This window comes from Pezoporus wallicus, unplaced genomic scaffold (assembly GCF_028554395.1).
Source record: "Pezoporus wallicus isolate ANWC-B61680 ecotype Strahan unplaced genomic scaffold, APGP_CSIRO_Pwel_v1 contig_4816, whole genome shotgun sequence".
Taxonomy (NCBI): domain Eukaryota; kingdom Metazoa; phylum Chordata; class Aves; order Psittaciformes; family Psittacidae; genus Pezoporus; species Pezoporus wallicus.
Window position 1 is genome coordinate 2,318,530 of NW_026640990.1, and position 18,238 is coordinate 2,336,767.

Consider the following 18,238-nt stretch of genomic DNA (forward strand, 5'->3'; position numbering starts at 1 on the left):
CAGGATTTTTAAGGAATATAAGAGAAATGTATGTGGACAGAAGAGATGGATAATGGACAGCGTAAACTTTGATATGGATATACCTGTCCAAGTTCATAGAGTTTAAAACCCCATAGTCTATGTAAAACCCCATAACAGCCTTGCAATGTGATTAGTAACTTTGTGCCAGAGGCAATGAATCAGTATTAAAACCAGAAGTTCAAGAAAATCAAAGCAGTTTCTTCATCCTGTAGCTGTCTCTTTCAGCAAAAAGTTTATGTGATACATGATTTTGGGAGCGTCAACTATCATGCTGTCAACACAAGCATACTTCTTTTAAAAAAGGAAATTAAGAATGTATAAGTTGTGTTTTCACTGTTTGGTGGTGTGTGCATGTTATAAAGCTAAGAAGTTTGCACCTTTCTTTAATGATATAGTTACCAGTTGCTGTTTACAAAAAGACCAAAATCTTTGCAAACTCAATAAATTTATATTCAGCTTCCAGTGAAAGCTAAAGTTGGAACTGAAGCTATTTTTTCTGAGTAGAGCTGAGAAAGCACAGTGCATGAGGCTTGTGGTACATACTGAAATACGTTTGACGGTGAAACAGCTGCTCATTATCAGAATAAAGAGCAATTTTCCATGCTGAAAATAGGTTTATTTACCTGGGTTCTGTGACTGAAAAGGTATTTTCAACCATCACATCTATGTCTAGTCAAACCCATGTAGGCATTCCAAACAAACAGAGAACTTAAACTGCCAAATTATTTTGGTGACAATTTCATAGAATCATAGAATCATAGAATCGTTAGGGTTGGAAAGGACCTTAAGATCATCTAGTTCCAACCCCTCTGCCATGGGCAGGGACACCTTACGCTAAATCATATCACCCAAGGCCTCGTCCAAGCTGGTCTTGAGCACTGCCAGGGATGGAGCATTCACAACCTCCCTGGGCAACCCATTCCAGTGCCTCACCACCCTAACAGGAAAGAATTTCCTTCTTATATCCAATCTAAACTTCCCCTGTTTAAGTTTGAACCCATTACCCCTTGTGCTATCACTACAGTCTCTAATGAAGAGTCCCTCTCCAGCATCCTTATAGGCCCCCTTCAGATACTGGAAGGCTGCTATGAGGTCTCCACGCAGCCTTCCCTTCTCCAAGCTGAACAGCCCCAACTTTCTCAGCCTATCTTCATACAGGAGGTGCTCCAGTCCCCTGATCATCCTCATGGCCCTCCTCTGGACTTGTTCCAACAGTTCCATGTCCTTTTTGTTTGAGGAGACCAGAACTGCACACAATACTCCAGGTGAGGTCTCACAAGAGCAGAGTAGAGGGTCAGGATCACCTCCTTCGACCTGCTGGTCACGCTCCTTTTGATGCAGCCCAGGATACGGTTGGCTTTCTGGGCTGCAAGCACACACTGAAGCTGGCTCATGTTCATTTTCTCATCAACCAACACCCCCAAGTCCTTCTCCACAGGGCTGCTCTGAATCTCTTCTCTGCCCAACCTGTGGCTGTGCCTGGGATTGCTTCTCTTAATGGGAGGCAGGATAAGAACTGAAGCAAATCAACTGAAAAAAAAAGAAAAAAGCTGCAACTGCTGGCCAGTTCTGATGAAGTTTAGTTTGTTCTCTGGAGTTTGGCTCTTTTGGGAGTACATTTCTCAAAGCATTAAAAGATTGTGTCTAAAAAGCTACTTTCTTAATAGAATATAGATGTACAAACCTGTTATCTTCAAAAGGAAATTCAGTGTCTATGTGAACAAAATTTAGTTATTTCAAAGATTTAATTGGGTCTTCAAAGTCAAGTCAGTGTGTGTCTTTGGTAAAATTTTAAGTACAAGATTTCTGAGAGTTTATGTTCTTTAGTTAACATTAGATTTATGTTATTAGGGAAATGTTGCTTTCTGACAGGTGTGCAATTATCCAGTGTCACCGCTGTGCCACATAGTTAAATGGTCAACAGTTACCATGTTTATGAATAGTATGTGACATTTGAGCTTGGAAAAGTAAATTCTTACAGAATGCATTTGGAAGAGTTCCATATACAGTACTTCAACGCATCATTCAGTGGAATATGCATTAAATGGAACAGCAATAGAGATTGAATATAATAAGCATTACCTATATAGACTGGGAATAAGATTAAAAGAAATCCCAAGACATTACATCTTAATGATTAAGGCTAAAACAATAGGCAATGTTATATATTACAGTAGGTACTCAAGAACATTACAGCCATGCAGCCAGAAGAAGTTGCAGTATATAGTTCCTCTTTTTCTACTCTTCTTTATGATTTTCTTCATTTCAAATGCCTCTTTATTAACATTAAACTTATACATATGTTTTCTTCAGTGTAGTTTTTGCCTGATCACCTATGCCCTAGGCATACTAGCAACTACTATGTTGCAACTAGTGCAGTGCAAACTTTAAAACATATGATTAGTATATATCAGTTTGGGTTATTATCAAATCATATTGTGCAAAATGTTAGATACATCTTCTAATTAGCATTCATCAACTGGAGGGGTGTGTGCTAAAATCTGGTGGTTTTGGGTCATATTTACTCCAGTTTGCATGAAATGTCTTATTAGCAACTGAAAACAGAATTCAGCTGTGGATGGTATGTGGGAATTTGCTCTAGGATGTTGGTTTTTTTCTCTCCCCTTCCCCTTTTTTTCCCTCTCCCCCTCCCCCCCTTTTTATCCTCACCCTTAATCTTTTTTCTTTAATTAGGTTATTTACCTTGTGGAGGAACTAAGAGGTCAAGAAAAGACCCTCTCATATCATTTGGACAGAAACCATAAAAGAAATGTTACAGTTTTGGGGGAGATAGCCCAGACTAATGGCTAGACTTCTGAGCAGGAGAACACAGATATCTGTATGACTGATTTGCCCTAGCTTTTGTGGGAACTTCAAGCTGAATATGCCAAGTTTACAGGTTTATACTACTGAAGGAGCCCAGAATAATTAAAATACCATCTAATCTCGTGATAGCCCTTCAGTAATTACTTGTGCTTTATCAGTAGCATCGAGGGAAGAATAGCTTTTCTTAGCAACGTAGCTCTGCAGAGGAGTAACAAGGAAATATCAGGCCTCACGTTTTGATGTAACAGTGCATGATAACATGAAAACTGTCCCAACTGAGTGATGTTCTTTAGTAATATGTTTATAGAGTGTAGATGAAAAATGAAGTAATACAATGAATTATCAAGAAATGTGGATTTCCAAAGCATGTTATGCTTGTGGCTCATGAACGATTTTAATGAAGCCAATATGTACCGAGATTTGGAATTGACATCTTATGTTGTAAGATAGGGAAGTTAACTGTATGAATGACATAAGGTAGTGATCACTGAAAGACAGGGAATCAGTGACCCTGTTAGGTGTTCTTTTTTTTTAATGTGTGTGTGTGCACATTTCTAGGAATATGTTCTGAAAAAAGGAAAAACAGAATTTATGGCAAAACTTTTTTGTTAAAAGTACAAATTTTTCATGGAGAATGATGTTCAGTACGAAAGGGTCAGTTTCAGTTGATTTTCTGTTCGGATAAAGTATGTCATGTAACCTCTTTAAATTCCCATTTTACTATTTAAAGAAGGAAGAATTTCATATTTCACTTTGAAATGATATTTAGATATTTTAATTAACATGTATTAAATAAGTAAACTTCCAGTCCTAATTCAGTTTACTGCAACTGAGTTTTTTTCGTCAGGATTCTTAGTCCAAAATGTCTTAGTTTTATAAACTTCATCTAGAGTTGGGATGTTGTACTGTCACCTGGAAAATTTAATTTTGATCCCTGTACCAATGGTACCATTACTAATTAAGCTTTAGAAACAATAACGTGTATTTTTTAATAAACCATAAGTATTATAAGAAGAGTTAAATTATTTTTATAAATACTTTATTGTGGCTAGTAATGCTTATTTACTTATTTTTAATCTATTAAATATTATGGGGTTTATGCTTCTCTGGAGATACCAAGAGGTATTTAAAATGCAGAGAAAAGAAAGGTTCTAATGAAGTGCAAGAATCTCAGTAACTGCTCTGGAGAAATCATTTTTCTGTGAAATTGTTATCTATGCAAGTCACTCCCGGACAAGAACTGCACTATTTTAATTGAAGAAGTTTCTAAATATAAATTAGGTATCTTTACAATAGACTGAACCCATCTACTCTAACAGAATTGACTTTTTCATATCTCCTATCTTATTTGTGTCTGTGACATACGCAAAGCTTCTAAGATAAACAGGTACACTTTGATAGTGTATAATTAATTACTTTCAGATGTATTGCATTGAAAACTTAGTCTAGATCTCTTCTTTGGGATGTAAACCAGGTTCCTGATTCCTAGGGTGTTTTCCTGGACATTTAAGTCAAGAAAAAAGCCATTTTTAAAAAATACAGGTCCAACTCCTGCAGTGAAACCCAGCAGCTGGAGCTGGGTTTGGCTCAGGCTTCCAAAAGGGTATGACGAAGGCAGTGACTTCTTCTTTTTTTTCTGTTGCTGGTTTACTGTGATGGATTTCAAATTGGTTCTAAAGAATTTTTGTGGAGTGACAACAGTAGGTAAATAATTTCTGCAACGATGTTAAGTGGGAAAGAAGCTACTTTTGGAAGAAGGTCACTGGCTATAACCTTGCTTGGGACAGTAAGAGCTGGAGATAGTTCTTTTGAAACCTGTCCACTGGCAAAGTAAAGTGAGCAGGTAATTAATTGTAAGGATTGAGACTGATCCTTTATGAAAGATTTGCAGAGACGAGATTTACTTCCCCAAGCCCTTTACTTACACCTTCAATATTAATAATTTAAAAACAAGCAAACCCACAGGAAAAAAAAAAAAAAGAATTTTTTGTAGTAAAGCTGACCTTGAGTATTTCCATCCTCATCCTGCACCACTGGGGTCTTTAAAAAGAACTCGGGTCTCCTGAAGGCTTGCTCACTGCTCAGCTTGCTCTGTGCCTGGTTTTCTGTTATAAGCATCCTGTGGGCTGACTGTTGGCAGTCTGTCTGGTTGTAGGGGTCTTCAGTAGGGTTGCAAGCTGGAATAGAGCTGCATAGGAGGAGCTTTGTAAATGGAGCCTGGTTTCTGGAGCTGTGGTCTTGAGATGATTGGGTGTATCTGCCAGTGCCTCTGCAGAGCATTCCATGCTGCAGGTGTATCTGTTCTCTGCTGCCATCTGTACTTGGTCATTGGTTTGCAGCAGCTTTGCTTTTGTGTTCTTTCAGTATCTGTTAGGATGCTCTTCCCAAGTTATTTTCTAACTGTGAACTTCCCAGTCTACGCTCTCTTTCTTTACTGTTGGCTTTTTTTTTTCCTTCTGAAAAGCTATGGTGCTCTTTATTCTCAACATTAAAGCTGGGGATGTACAAGTAATACCCTTTACTAGTTTGATATCCCTCCTAGCAAAACACTCCGGTGGTTCTTTTATGATTTCAGGGTGGCAGCACTTGTTTCCAAAAATGTAGATACAACAGGACCATCTGTGTTTGCCATCTGCAATACATTTCTTTCTAGGATCCCAGGGTTAGTTATGGGGCTTCCAGACATTCCTACTGCCTCTCCCCTGAGTACAAAGGAGACAACAGGTTTGTAACTATAACACAGATGTGCGTAAGCCTAAACTCTTCAGCACATTCTGCTGTCACTGAACACAGTCTGCCCGTGTCTGAACACACACCAGGTTCTCTCTAAGTTGTGTCCAGCCACTGATTTTCAGTGTCATTTCTGATGCAGGTGTTTTCTACTGAGAAATTATAAAATTTTCTACATTCACTGCCCCCCTTTCCATCTTTTCAGACTGGTCCAATTCTGAAAATATTATGTATATGTTGTCATTGATGGTGGTCCACTGACTGAATGATAATTCTTTTGTTTGGGTCCTTCATTTTAACATTTGGCTGTTGAAATCTAATTGGGGAAGAAGAAGGGCAAGCAGTCTCAAAAAAACCCTCCTTTCTTTTACAAATCTATAGAAGATACTTGCTAGTCTAAAAGAAAACAGAGATGGTCTTTAATTTCCAGTGTGCTGTTTATCTCAAAAGCAGATTTTCTATTTGGTAGAAATGTTGAGGCATTAGTCCCAAGTATCACCTATCTGGTATGTACATACAGAGTATAAAAAGAACTAGGATATTTTGCAGCTGTATTAATAATTTTTCCACAAACCCCCGCAATAACATATTTTAGCACCTAAATCCTGCTCCAATAGATGGCAGAGCTTTCTCTCAGCCAAAGTGATCACACGAATTCCTAGCCTGCTTTCTTTAATATAGGGTATATTTATGAAATAAACTGTAATTGATCCTTTAGGATTTTTCATTGACATTTGTCTTCTTTTTGAATGGATGGAGACACAAGCTTAAAGAACTAGTAAGATCTTGAACAGTTTGAATAATTAAAAATGGGTGACCATAATCTCCCTTTTCCTCTTCAAAGAAAAAGAAACCCAGTAAGTTACAAACACGTTGTTTCTTTCTTATTCTGAGAATTCTGCATAAATTTTCTTGCTTTTCACACTGCTTAACTTCAACAAGCCTCTGGAAATACACCTGCAATACACCAGTGCTGTAAGAAGGTTGAAAACTCTGAGATGCATCTTTCAATATTTCATTTTAGGATTCTTTAGGACAGCAGTCTGTAAATATGGTAGAAAGCCTGAAGCACAAAATACCAGAAGTGTTTGCTTTCTCTCAGCATGTCTTGGTGTATAATAATGCTTCATGCTACGTGTTGCACTTCTAAACAGAAGATATTTATGGACGCCAAAACTTGCCTATCTATAGTTATGTTTCTAAATACATTTCAGGCTTTTACAATGTAGAGCCATTGACTTCTGTAGGAGGTGCTGAATAGTCTAGCACTCTGATGACTAAAGATAAACTCTTAGCAACCTAAATTTAGGCACCTCATTTTAAAAACTTTGGCCCAGATATGTGAACCCAGAAGAATGAGTCACAATAATTCATTTCAAATTCCCTGGCTCTTTTGGCTCCCCAGTCTTAGCATATATTCATACAAATTGCTCACTGTTGCAGATAAATCACGAAAGATGGCCAGTGCAATAACTCTGCACCTGAGCATTATTTAGTTCTGCTTTGTTAATGTTGGCAGCACTTTGCTTTTCCTCTGTATGTTACAGATCCTGGCTATTTTGGCTTTGTCTGAATATGATAGAGGGATAAATAGGGAGAAAGTTTACAAGTTTTTGCCCTCATTTTCATTACTGCTAGCCTTCCTAATAGTCACAATTCTTCTGCCAGCTTAAAAGAAGTACAAGGGAGACAATTACCAAGGGAGAAAATTTTTCATGTCATGCTTAAGAGAGGATTATCTTGTCAGATGTGTTGTTCATCTCTGTTGACACCAGCAATAGTTAATTTCCCATAATGCTGTTCAGGAAGATGAGGATAAATCCTGTACCCTGTGTTGATTTTTCTCTTTTGACTTCTTTTTGGTTTCTCTTTAGGGATTTTTGTCTCTTTAAAGGAGTACACCTTGTGGATGTGACAAGTAGATTGAGGTGTGTGTGTTGCCCACAATTTTCTCTTAGGTTTTCATAGGCCACACAACTGCTTAGAGTTTTAAAATACAATTGCTTAGACAAGTAATTTATACTCAGTTTTTTAACACAGTATAAATTAAGAGCAATTTTTTTAAATGTTGGTGTTGGCTATTGAGCCAGGTTTTGGTTTGGTTTGGTTGTCTTTTGTTGTTGTTTTTTCTAGGATCAGGTAACAGTACTCCCTTTGCCTATGTTAAGGGTGGATAATCTTTTTCACTGCAGCTTTGTAAGTTGTGGGTGTTTATTCTAAACCAGTCATCTGTAGTCAGTGTGATGAGAGAAGGTGATTCATCCCACCTGATGCTAAATATCTGAGAGGCTTATTATGAAAATGCGTTCTGGAGAAGAAGGTGATTGATGATGTTCCTGCCCAATCCAGTACCACAGTCTACAGAGCCCCTCTGTACCTTTGTAATTGTTTTGAGGCCAGGCACAATGAGCAGGGTGTGAAAATTACCTTGATTAAAAAACAGTGACTGGAAGTATTTTGTTAATCTGTTTGTTTGTTTGTTTGTTTTAACTGGGTTAATTTCAGTGATTCATAGGGCCATTTATAACACAGGGATAAGAATACCTTTTCAATATATAAGGGCATATTGTCACAGAAGAAAGAAGTGGTTGAAGGCAGAGGCCTTCAGAACTTTGTGTAGTGAACTGCCTCCTGAAATACATGTGCACTGGGATTGTCCTGTTTTATTAGGTGAGATGAATCCACAGTAGTTGTTTAACTGTGTGTTAAGCAGGACATTAGCAATATCGTTATCACTGTAGTGTACACCTCTTGATGCTTGATATTGCTTTGTTATACTATAAAGCATCTTGCAGTGAGCTTATCTATGTCAAAGGGGTTATAATCTTCTATGTATATTGCCAAATCTTTCCACTGAGGTCCTCAGTACTAGTACTGCTATCTATACTAGCAGTCTTTCCCAATTTTAGCATCTTGGTGAACCATAAGGGTTATATATGTATGGATAAATATACTTCCCGATGAGATGGGCTGTTTCTTTATAATAGTGATTATCTGAGTCCACACCAGGAAGCCAGAAAAAAATGTCCATGCAAATCATAACTTTGTCTTGAGTCTTATATAAACGTGAAGAGAGGATGACTCATGAACTTCACTTGAGTGTCTCAGAGTAGTGTTTTAACCTATAGGTTATCTAACAGTTAACCTATAGGAGTTGTAATGAGGCTGAGGCAGTATATTTTGGGAGGCATATTGAAAAGCAACCCAGCCTATTTGGATGCATTACATATATCATGTGGAAGTTAAATCTCATGTTCTGTGTGCAGTTGTTCATCATAGGATTCCTTATCATGTTGATGTACCACCCTACTCCCGTATGCTTTTGTGGTACATCTAGGGAATATCTTCATGGTCAAGGTAGTTTGGTTTATGTACTAAAGTCAGAGAAATGTGACTAGCACCAATAGGATACTTCCATGAAGAAGCAGTGAAAGAGATGAAAAGAGCTACATTGAAGCAATGCCAATAGCAACGAAAGCAAGCAAAATTAGCTTTATAGTAATTTTTAATATAAGTTCTTTCTGGAATATGTTTCACACTTTTAATTTTTATTATTCTATTTCTTTTTATTTTTGTAGGCTGTGGAAACCAACCTTGCATCAAAGGATAGTCACTGGGTCTATGTAAATGAGGTAAGAATGTCAAAAGTGATAATGTAGCTTGGTACGTTCACTCATCACCATCTTTTGTTTCACATGCTTGACACACCAAACTGAACATATACTTAGCATATTTGCTTTTTGAATGGTACAAGATGCAAACTCTGTGGTGTCATTGCTTGCCTGTCTCAGTTGAATTGGCATATGTTGAATACCAAAGGTCAAAATAAAGCTTCCAGAATACCTCACAGCAGCTGGGAGGATATTTTTAACTTCATGCTGACCCTACTATATCACTTCCTATTTAAGCAGAGAATATCTCAAAAGAAACCTCAAATACATGCATCCATATCTGGCAGAATCTCGCCCTTCACTGCTATAAAAGCCTGCACTCAGATATGAGGAGAGGAAAGAGCACTCAAGCTAGTTGCAAGCTTAGCTTGTTTGAATATGCATTTACATGACACAGAGGTTTTCTTAGTGCAGAATTGTGTTGGTGTTTGGCCAGGATCCAGGATTGCATAGATCTGTAGTATTTCCTCTCTGCAGCAAATGGTGTTCTGCCCCGCTACTATGATTATTTATTTTACCTTAGTCCCATGATGCCCTAATGGGCATCAGTGCAGACTCATATTTAAAAAAGCAATGGAAACCTTGGAATGTTTTAGCATATATAATAACTGATAAATCACTGATTGTTCAGGATAATTGGCACTATTTTATATATTTCTGGTTTTAATAATGATTTGTTAAAAGAGTAAAATATCTAAGTTAAAAACTGATCACTGTTTTATTTTCATATTATGAATGCATAAACTCTCATTTAATAACCAATTCATTTTTTAATTTCTCATTCCTTTATTTTCACCTAGCTAGTAATTTTGGATAGGCTACTTTTACTAGTAACTATAAATTGTATTGTGTGGCATTAGAAAGGCTCTGTAATTAAATAGGGGTTGGGGAAAGCAAGTGAAATCTCTGCTTATAAAGGCTTTGTAAATTCTTTCTAGTCCTTGTTACATTCAAGTAACTCCTGATTTGTCAGCTGTAGTAATATTAGCGAGATGCCCAGAGACTCAGTGTTTATATTCACATAAAGATAATACAGTTCATAGTTCCCTAACCACTTACAGCGGGGGAATGTTTGTGACTTTATTAATGCTGTTGTTGTTCAAATATTAAAACTTACTTCCTGAAGCCTGAATATGTAACATCACAAATAAAAACCTTCAGCAGTCATGCACAAACGTGCATGCTTACACAAACGCATCATACAGGGTGTCAAGTCTGCTTTTATTTGGGGAAGTTTTTATTTTTATTTTTTTCTTTTCTGCCTAGAGACTGGGTAGAGAAGCTATGGTAGCAAAACGTAAATCTAAAATATAACTTTTGAGCAAAAAATATTAATGCCATACTTAAATTCAAACAGGCAAATACAGAAATTTTTCAAATACATGAAACTTTAGAGAACTCTTTTCAGGCAAAAAGAGGAGGAAATATTTTGATTATCCTTTTTTTTTTAACAGAAAAGTGTTGGTCTTTGTGTGCTTAAAGCTACTGTGTTAGGCATCTACATGGATGTATATGTAGAAAGATGGAGGTTCCTTAGGTTTGCGTCTTAATAGTGTGCTATCCCCATGCTAGCAAGAGGACAGACTGTGCTTTCTATGTACATATTTCCGGTTTGTATCAGTGAGAACTACATTTGTACTTGATGGAAAATATGTTATACCTTAACTGGATGTTGAGTGGAGCTGTAGTTTGAAGAATGGAATTAACTTTTTATTCCAACAGTCAAATCAGCTTTTTAATGTAATTCCACATGAAGAGAAAGCCAGATGTAGTCCATTCTGTAAACGGACCAAATACTTAGCTAGTCCTTTTTTTTTTTCTCCAGGGCAGATTGAGGATCTTATACTTTTCCCCCTGTGGTCTGTGTGACCTAGTGATCCCATTGAAAGGAAAGAGAGGTACAGGTGCTAACTGACCTTGAAGGGGCAGTAGCAAGAACACAACACAGTGACAATTATTTCCATTGACATGCCTTGTATGAAGAACATTGGGTTGTAAGCAGGTTCTTTAGGCCTTTCTCACTTCAGGGAACCATTTAAGGGCCTGGTACAGGTTTGACTGCTGAGGTCTGTTGATCTTGAGCACCTTCTCTCAGTCTGTTCTGTCTCCCACCTCTTGTCAAACCAATGGGAATTTGAGCCTTGGACCTACCATGCTACAATAAGAATGACTATATAGCATGGTATTATTTCAATAGGAGATTATATTATTGTCTTACTTGAATTAAATCCACTTTACTCTCCTTTACTGTCTCTGTGTTGACAATCCAATAAATATTTGGGTTAGGTTTTTGTTGTTTTCTTTTGTTTTTTTTTCCCTTTATGTTTCTTTCCCATAGGGCAAGATAGGAGTTAAGTTTTAGAGTTCAAAAATATTTTATCATTTTAATGTTATTAGGTAAGCAACACCACCAAGCTTGTGATGAGCAAACTTAAAACTGTATGGCTGGTAAGCTTATTACAGCAAATGAGCTTACTACAGCTGTACTCTCAAGATTCTGTATTTGCTAGTCTCCAGTAAACCAAGTCTCTGTGCTATCTATTCAGTTTGGATACCATTAGAGGTACAAAAAGACTGAGTCATCTTTAGAAAAAAAAGTAGTGACTTGGGAGTTGGATTCATTGTATGGCACTGGAAGGTTGAAATATTACATGGCATTACATGGCAAGTCTTTTAGGATAACATGGGTCTTTGCAGGCAGTATTATGCCCTTATATGTCCTCTTTGAAGCCAAATTCATAAAAACCTTACTGTTTTAAAAGTATGGATTTATAAGTACCTACTTTTCTTATTTCAGACATTTTATGTTTTAAACTTGCAGAGCTGTCAAAAGTTGTGGAGATTTGAGGGGGAAGAAAAAAGGGATGTATTTCTAATCACCCTCCCCCGTTTAGATTTATATTTATCATCTTCATTTTTATTCATCTAGAAATACTGAAACATTCCTAGCATTTGTTTTAGGTAGTAATTCTACCTGAATTCTGGCTTATTTCTGAATTCAGGTGTAAAGCAGGTCCAGAAAAAGGGCAAAAAAGCTTGTGATGGATCTGGAGAGTAAGTCTTACTTACTTACTTACTTACTTACTTACTTACTTGTTTATTCTGGAGAAGAGAAGGCTCAGGGAGACCTTATTGCTCTCCACAACTACCTGAAAGGAGGTTGTAGTGAGGTGGGGGTTGGTCTCATCTCACAAGTAACCAGTAATAGGACAAGAGGAAATGGCCTCAAGCTGCACCAGGTGAGGCTTAGTCTGGATATTAGGAAAATCTTTGCAGAGAGGGTGATCAGGTATTGGAACAGGCTGCCCAGGGAAGCCGTGGAATCACCATCCCTGAAGTGTTCAAAACTGTGTAGATGAGGCCCTCAGTGATATGATTTAGTGGTGATTTTGGCAATCTTAGGATAATAGCTCTACTTGATGATCTTAAAGTTCTTTTCCAACCTACCTGATTCTGTGACTTTTGTTCTTCTCTTACATTTCTTTGGTTTTGGTAACTGACATCAAGCATCTCTGCCTGTTCTTCCTGACAGTTTTCATTCTCCTTTTCTCTTTTTCTTCCTGTTCAGACAAAATGCTGTGCATTGCCCATGGCATATGTCTATGGGAGAGGCACAAGAGCAATACTTGAAACTGAATTTGTATGCGATTGTACTAGGAGCGTTGCTTTTCTGCTTTGCATGTCTGCTTTTTTTATTAGCAGCAGCAGTAAGACTGAGGGTATAAATAGTACTATAAACCATGTTTCCTTTTTTGTTGGACACTTCAGGGGTTTAAAATTGCATCCATTGCAAAGGGAGGCAAAATATAAAAGAAATTAATTGTTCTATAAAACCAGAATTCAGACCAGAAAGAAATATTCAAAGTAATATTTTATTCCCTCATATCAAGATATTTAATTATAATTCTGAGTTTCTAAACATTCATTATTTTTACATGTAAATCAGTAAAGTACACAAAACCAATCAACTACTCTTCATGGAAGTGGAATGGGTACTGAATTCGACTGATAACTCAAATGAGTTATTTCACCATTATTGCATGCATCCTTTAATTTGTTTTTCAAAAAAAAACCTTCATTGCTATTCCGAAGTTTAACTGAAAGTTGTAAGACATGGCAAGATAAAGCATGAGGCTGCTGGTTGAGGTAGGAGATAATTTTTCATGAAGGACAGGTAGGGATGAAGAGAGTACAATGTAGCATTGCACATCCAACCTGTACATACTTTCTCTGAAGCTAAGGAGAGGTGAGAGTCAAATTTATTGAATAGCCAATGTGGAAATACACAAAAGACATGCTCTGAGGAAGACTTTTTTAAAAAGTGCGCTTTTGACAGAAACACCCCAAAGACAAGAAGATGGAGTAATGGAGGATTTTAATTTCCCTGGCAGTTGAAAAAGTAATGTTAGGACACAGACAAGCCTTCAAAATTTCCTGTGATTGACAGTGTTATTCCTACATGCTTAAAAAGTTAAGGCAGTTCAGATTTCATTATGTCTAAGGAAGAATGGGGCTGAGGAAGTCAGGAAATAATTGGTGTGAATGTGGTTGAGAGATGGTAGCATGCACTGTTTGAAGAAGAGGAAGGAGTGAGAAAAGGAAAATAGGGATAATGGGCATCAATAAAAAGATTGTCCAACTTCACAAGTTTAGAGAACTAGTAGTGCTTTTGGAAAGGTAATAGGATGAGTAAAGGATCGCAAAGAAAAATCTTGTGAAGTTCTGTGAAGATGAAGGCATAATAAGGTATCATTAAGGTTCCAATTGGTTATCTTTTCAGATCTTGAAATCAGAGAGGAATTCTAATGAAAAAGTGATGTAAAAAAAAAGGCTAAGGAGAAGTCCAAAAGTTCAATGAAGTAAATTATTATAAAATGAGGCTGAGGTGCAAAATTACTCATACCAGGGGTAACAAAAAGTAACAAGAAAAGTTTAGATATAGCAGAAGATAACAGAAAGTGTAAGATTACTTAAAGTTAAAATGAGGTTTTAATGTTTTTTCTGACTACTTGATGCTGGCTTTGTAGAAACTATTAATCGCAACCAGACTGTTAAAACATGCTGTAGTAGTTCTGATTTATTTAGGTAAATTTGAGGCACTCTACCAGATTGGAATCAATATAGAGAAGTATGGAGTACTCAGGTATGGCTACAAAATGAGGTGTAGCTGGTAAGCCTCTGCAGGAGCAACTTAGAATCCTTGTGGATAACAAACAGTATCAGTCAATATTGTTGTGGCCCTGCAAAACATACATTGCTATAAACATCCTTTGTAAGATGAGTTAGGCAATTATTTTGCTCTGCTTGACATCAACTTGGCCTTGTTGGAACAGTATTGCAATTTTGAGGCAAGACTTAAGAGAATGCAGAACAGTTTTGAAAATCCAGAGGAGAATACTTACTATGATGGATGCTCAGTAAAATACAATCCATGAGGAAAGGTTGAAAAAATTAGGTTTGCTTCCTATAAAACTCAGAAGATGAAGAAAGGGTATAGTATTAAAGCAGGTATAATTAAAAGAAGAATATGATCCCATGTTCACTCTGGAAAGATAAAGGAAATGCAATTTAATCGTCTGCAGTAAAAAATAGCTTCAGTAATGGGAAAGGGTTTATGATCTAAATTTGATAATGAATAGGAACAACTTCCTTGGTTACTTTCCTCCATCTCATCATCTCTCTGACTTCGCACCTGGTTCTGCCACTGTTTTTTATTCTTTGTTTTTCACTATCTTACATTATGTAAGTCTGCTAAATATTTTTAGGTCTCAGTTTGGGAAGACAACCACAGCTGTTTTATAAGCTCCACTGAGTATTTTCTGATCTGCAGGTCTTTCGACATATCTTTTTTCAATATAGGTGTAGCAGTGATAGTTTATACAAAGTCACTGAATATACTTCTGATTGAATCATTTCTTCAGTACTTTTGCTGACAAACATGAAATTTATGGGAACTGTGACTCAGCTGATTTCCAATCAGTGTGGAGCTCCATCCTTCTACTTCTACTAGTGAGCAGGCTGGAGTTACTGCATTTGATTAGATTCTGTTAGCCAAATCCAGTCTTGGGGTAGCCCCAGCATTTTGACTTAGCCAGGAATGAACCAAGCATCATGTTTCTTGATATCAGTCATTTGAAATGGAGGAGTATATTGTAATTGTATGTAGTCTTGATAGAAAGACGCCTAATGATGAATTACTGTCACTTTCAGTGCTATAAATATAGATTTACTTATAAGGTGTAAAAAAAAAGAAAGTCTGAAAACTGAAGGTTAGAGCTTCTACTTCCTACAGCTTTTCATTTATTGCTTTTCCATTGAACTGATTCTCATTGATTCAGATTAACTCTCATCAAATGATATACAAAGGGGTATTTGTTATTGCCATAAAATTATTTATTACCCTGTTTGTTTTTTTTAACAACATTCTGTACCATATGAAATAACAAATATGAAATTTAAGGAATATTAACTTTCAATTCTCAAACTGGAGCCATGGGAGTAGTGAACTAGTGAAAATTTCATTACATTAGTTCCTTACTGTCTAAATGAATTACACAGAAACAGTGTCAGTCAGCCAGGAGCAAGGTTAATTAAGCTTTGATGATATGTTTTATCAATGAAATCCACATTAAAGTTACTGGTGTTTTGTTGGGCTTTTTTGTTTGTTTTGTGCAGCTTTTCATAACTATCATTTCATGTGCTTTTCTTCTTTTTTTTTTAATTTTATTTGTGTGATAGTTACTTTTAGTATGGAATAATATTTTGATAAATCAGAGGATCTTTTACTGTATAGGCACTCACTACTATCTGAGAAAGACTTTTGGAGACCCAGTACAGAGTCCTTATATCTAGAAACAGAGCTAATTCAATTAAATTATAAATACATCCCTGTAGAGATTTTTAGGAATATCAGGTAAAAGGAAGAGAAGTGAGGTAGTGTTGGACGTGTGGGAGGAAGATGAGGATGGGAGTTGGACAGGTGGTCATGCAGACTTTTATTAGAATTTTTTCTGTGCTATGAAAAATGGATTGTACTCTTGCCTTAAAGGATTAACCTTTATACATATGGGGGGGGGGGGGGGGGGGGGGGGGGGGGGGGGGGGGGGGGGGGGCGCATCTGTAAAGCCGGCGTAATGTTAAAGTTGAATACATTTATCCATGGTAAGCTGTCACTAATATTTAAAAAAAAAAAAACAACTAATTGAAGGATGTTTTCTGGATTTTCAGGAAATTAACAACTTCCCCTTAATAGATGTACATAGTGCATTAAGGGGAACTAGAATAACCCAACAAACACTATTGATCCTAATGCAAAAATTCCACATAAATTTGTAGCTTGTCTCCGTGAGCATCCTTGTCTTCATTTCCATTCAGTTTAATCTTCCAGTTTTCTCATGGATATACTTTCTGGAAATCTGTTTTGGTTCTTTAAATGATTAATGCCAGTAAAACTTATAATTTTCTGTCATTACCTCTAGAAACATAGAGATTGTATTGTGAAACATAATTGCCTCATTTTGCAATTTGTGTTATGATGGTTGAGCACAACTAGAGCAGATTTAAATATTCCCCTGATCAATATGGCTAGATATTGCAAGCTAACTGAAGTTCTTTGTGTACAGATAAATAAATAGATAAATGAATTCCCCAAATGACCAATATCTGTGTGCACATAAATAGATAAATGAATACCACAACTTCTTGAAGAGTAATCTTTGCCCTTAGTAAGCCACATGAACAAAAAATAGCGTTTAAAGGAATACCCCTTCAGTGTTGAATCAAGTAGTGATTGAATCAAGGAATACCCCTTCAGTGTTGAATCAAGTACTATTAGCCTGAGTGAATAGTAGTCAGTCTTGCACTTATGTCTACCTACCAAAATATTTAAGCGCTCCCTAAAACATTGGGAATAGCTAAATTCTTTCCCTTAGTAAAGGAAAAATCCAGACTAACAGAACTTAAGTTAGAAAACCTCTTTCATTCCTGGGTAAAGTTCTCTTCCTCCAACCTCTTTCAAGAAATTCAATCCTTACAGATCTGAGTGCGAACTGCTATTAAAGGTGCAAAGCAATAGAGTTAGGCTCTTTAGCCTTCCTTAAAGCATGTTGCTGAAATAAGCAGAAGCCACTATCTATATTAAGTCAAAATTTACCCTACATTGCAGTAGCAACATCATGTGATCCTGAAAGCCAAAAGGAGGGCATGTGATAGGGAATTTTGAAAGAAGTGCTAGCCTGGCCATACCAGCTGATAAGCTCTGCTTAGAATACAGCATTCACACATGGTGTCAATGGCAATTACTGTGTGCAGTCTTGTGCTGTGTAATGATCCAAGGACAGGATTGGAAATTTGGGGTATGTTTGTTTGGAAAAAAAAAACCCAAACCAAAACCCTCTTGGACAAAATTAAATTATTTACTTAGTTGTCAGTTTCACAGTGTAAAGAATGTTTTCATATAATGTGTAGTAATGAAAATGCTTTACTTTAAAAAATATAACTAGATGAATAGACTTTAATTGTAAGATCAGTGTGAAATGTTTTTTCCCTTGTGGCTCCAAGAACTGTTTTTTGGATATATGCTGTTATTCTGAGGGGTGTAAAAGTAAGAGCCAGCTTCACATACCCTTGTTTGGTTTTTGTGGGTTAGTGTTTTGGTTTCCTGCTCTCCCCAACCCCCCCTCCCCCCATATTTATCACAGTCAGAATGCAGGTGACATTTCTCTGTGTGCCATTTAAGGTTTCATGTGCTGCTAAGCCAGGACTGTGTTTGGCAGTGCTCAAGGCAGTGTTGGACAAAGCCTTGGGTGACATGGTTTAGTGTGGTGTCCCTGCCCATGGCAGGGGGGTTGGAACTAAATGATGTTAAGGTCCTTTCCAACCCTAACTATTCTGATTCTATGACTGTGAGCTTTCTGGAAGCAAGTCTGCAGGGACTGACAGTGCCAGGCAAGAGAAAGGGGTGCACTCCCCAGGCCAGGGAAGCTGTAGCT

The 18,238-nt window shown here is 37.0% G+C and overlaps 1 protein-coding gene across 4 annotated transcripts in view; it reads left to right on the forward strand.

Annotated features, from left to right (window-relative positions):
• The window catches only part of GRID1 (glutamate ionotropic receptor delta type subunit 1), a 592,171-nt gene that overhangs the window by 458,849 nt on the left and 115,084 nt on the right, over positions 1-18,238 (forward strand). For all 4 annotated transcript variants that reach the window (XM_057421472.1, XM_057421471.1, XM_057421473.1 and 1 more), the window contains one exon: positions 9,156-9,209. In XM_057421472.1, coding sequence (XP_057277455.1) covers positions 9,156-9,209 — 54 coding nt within the window. The remainder of the gene's footprint in view (positions 1-9,155; positions 9,210-18,238) is intronic.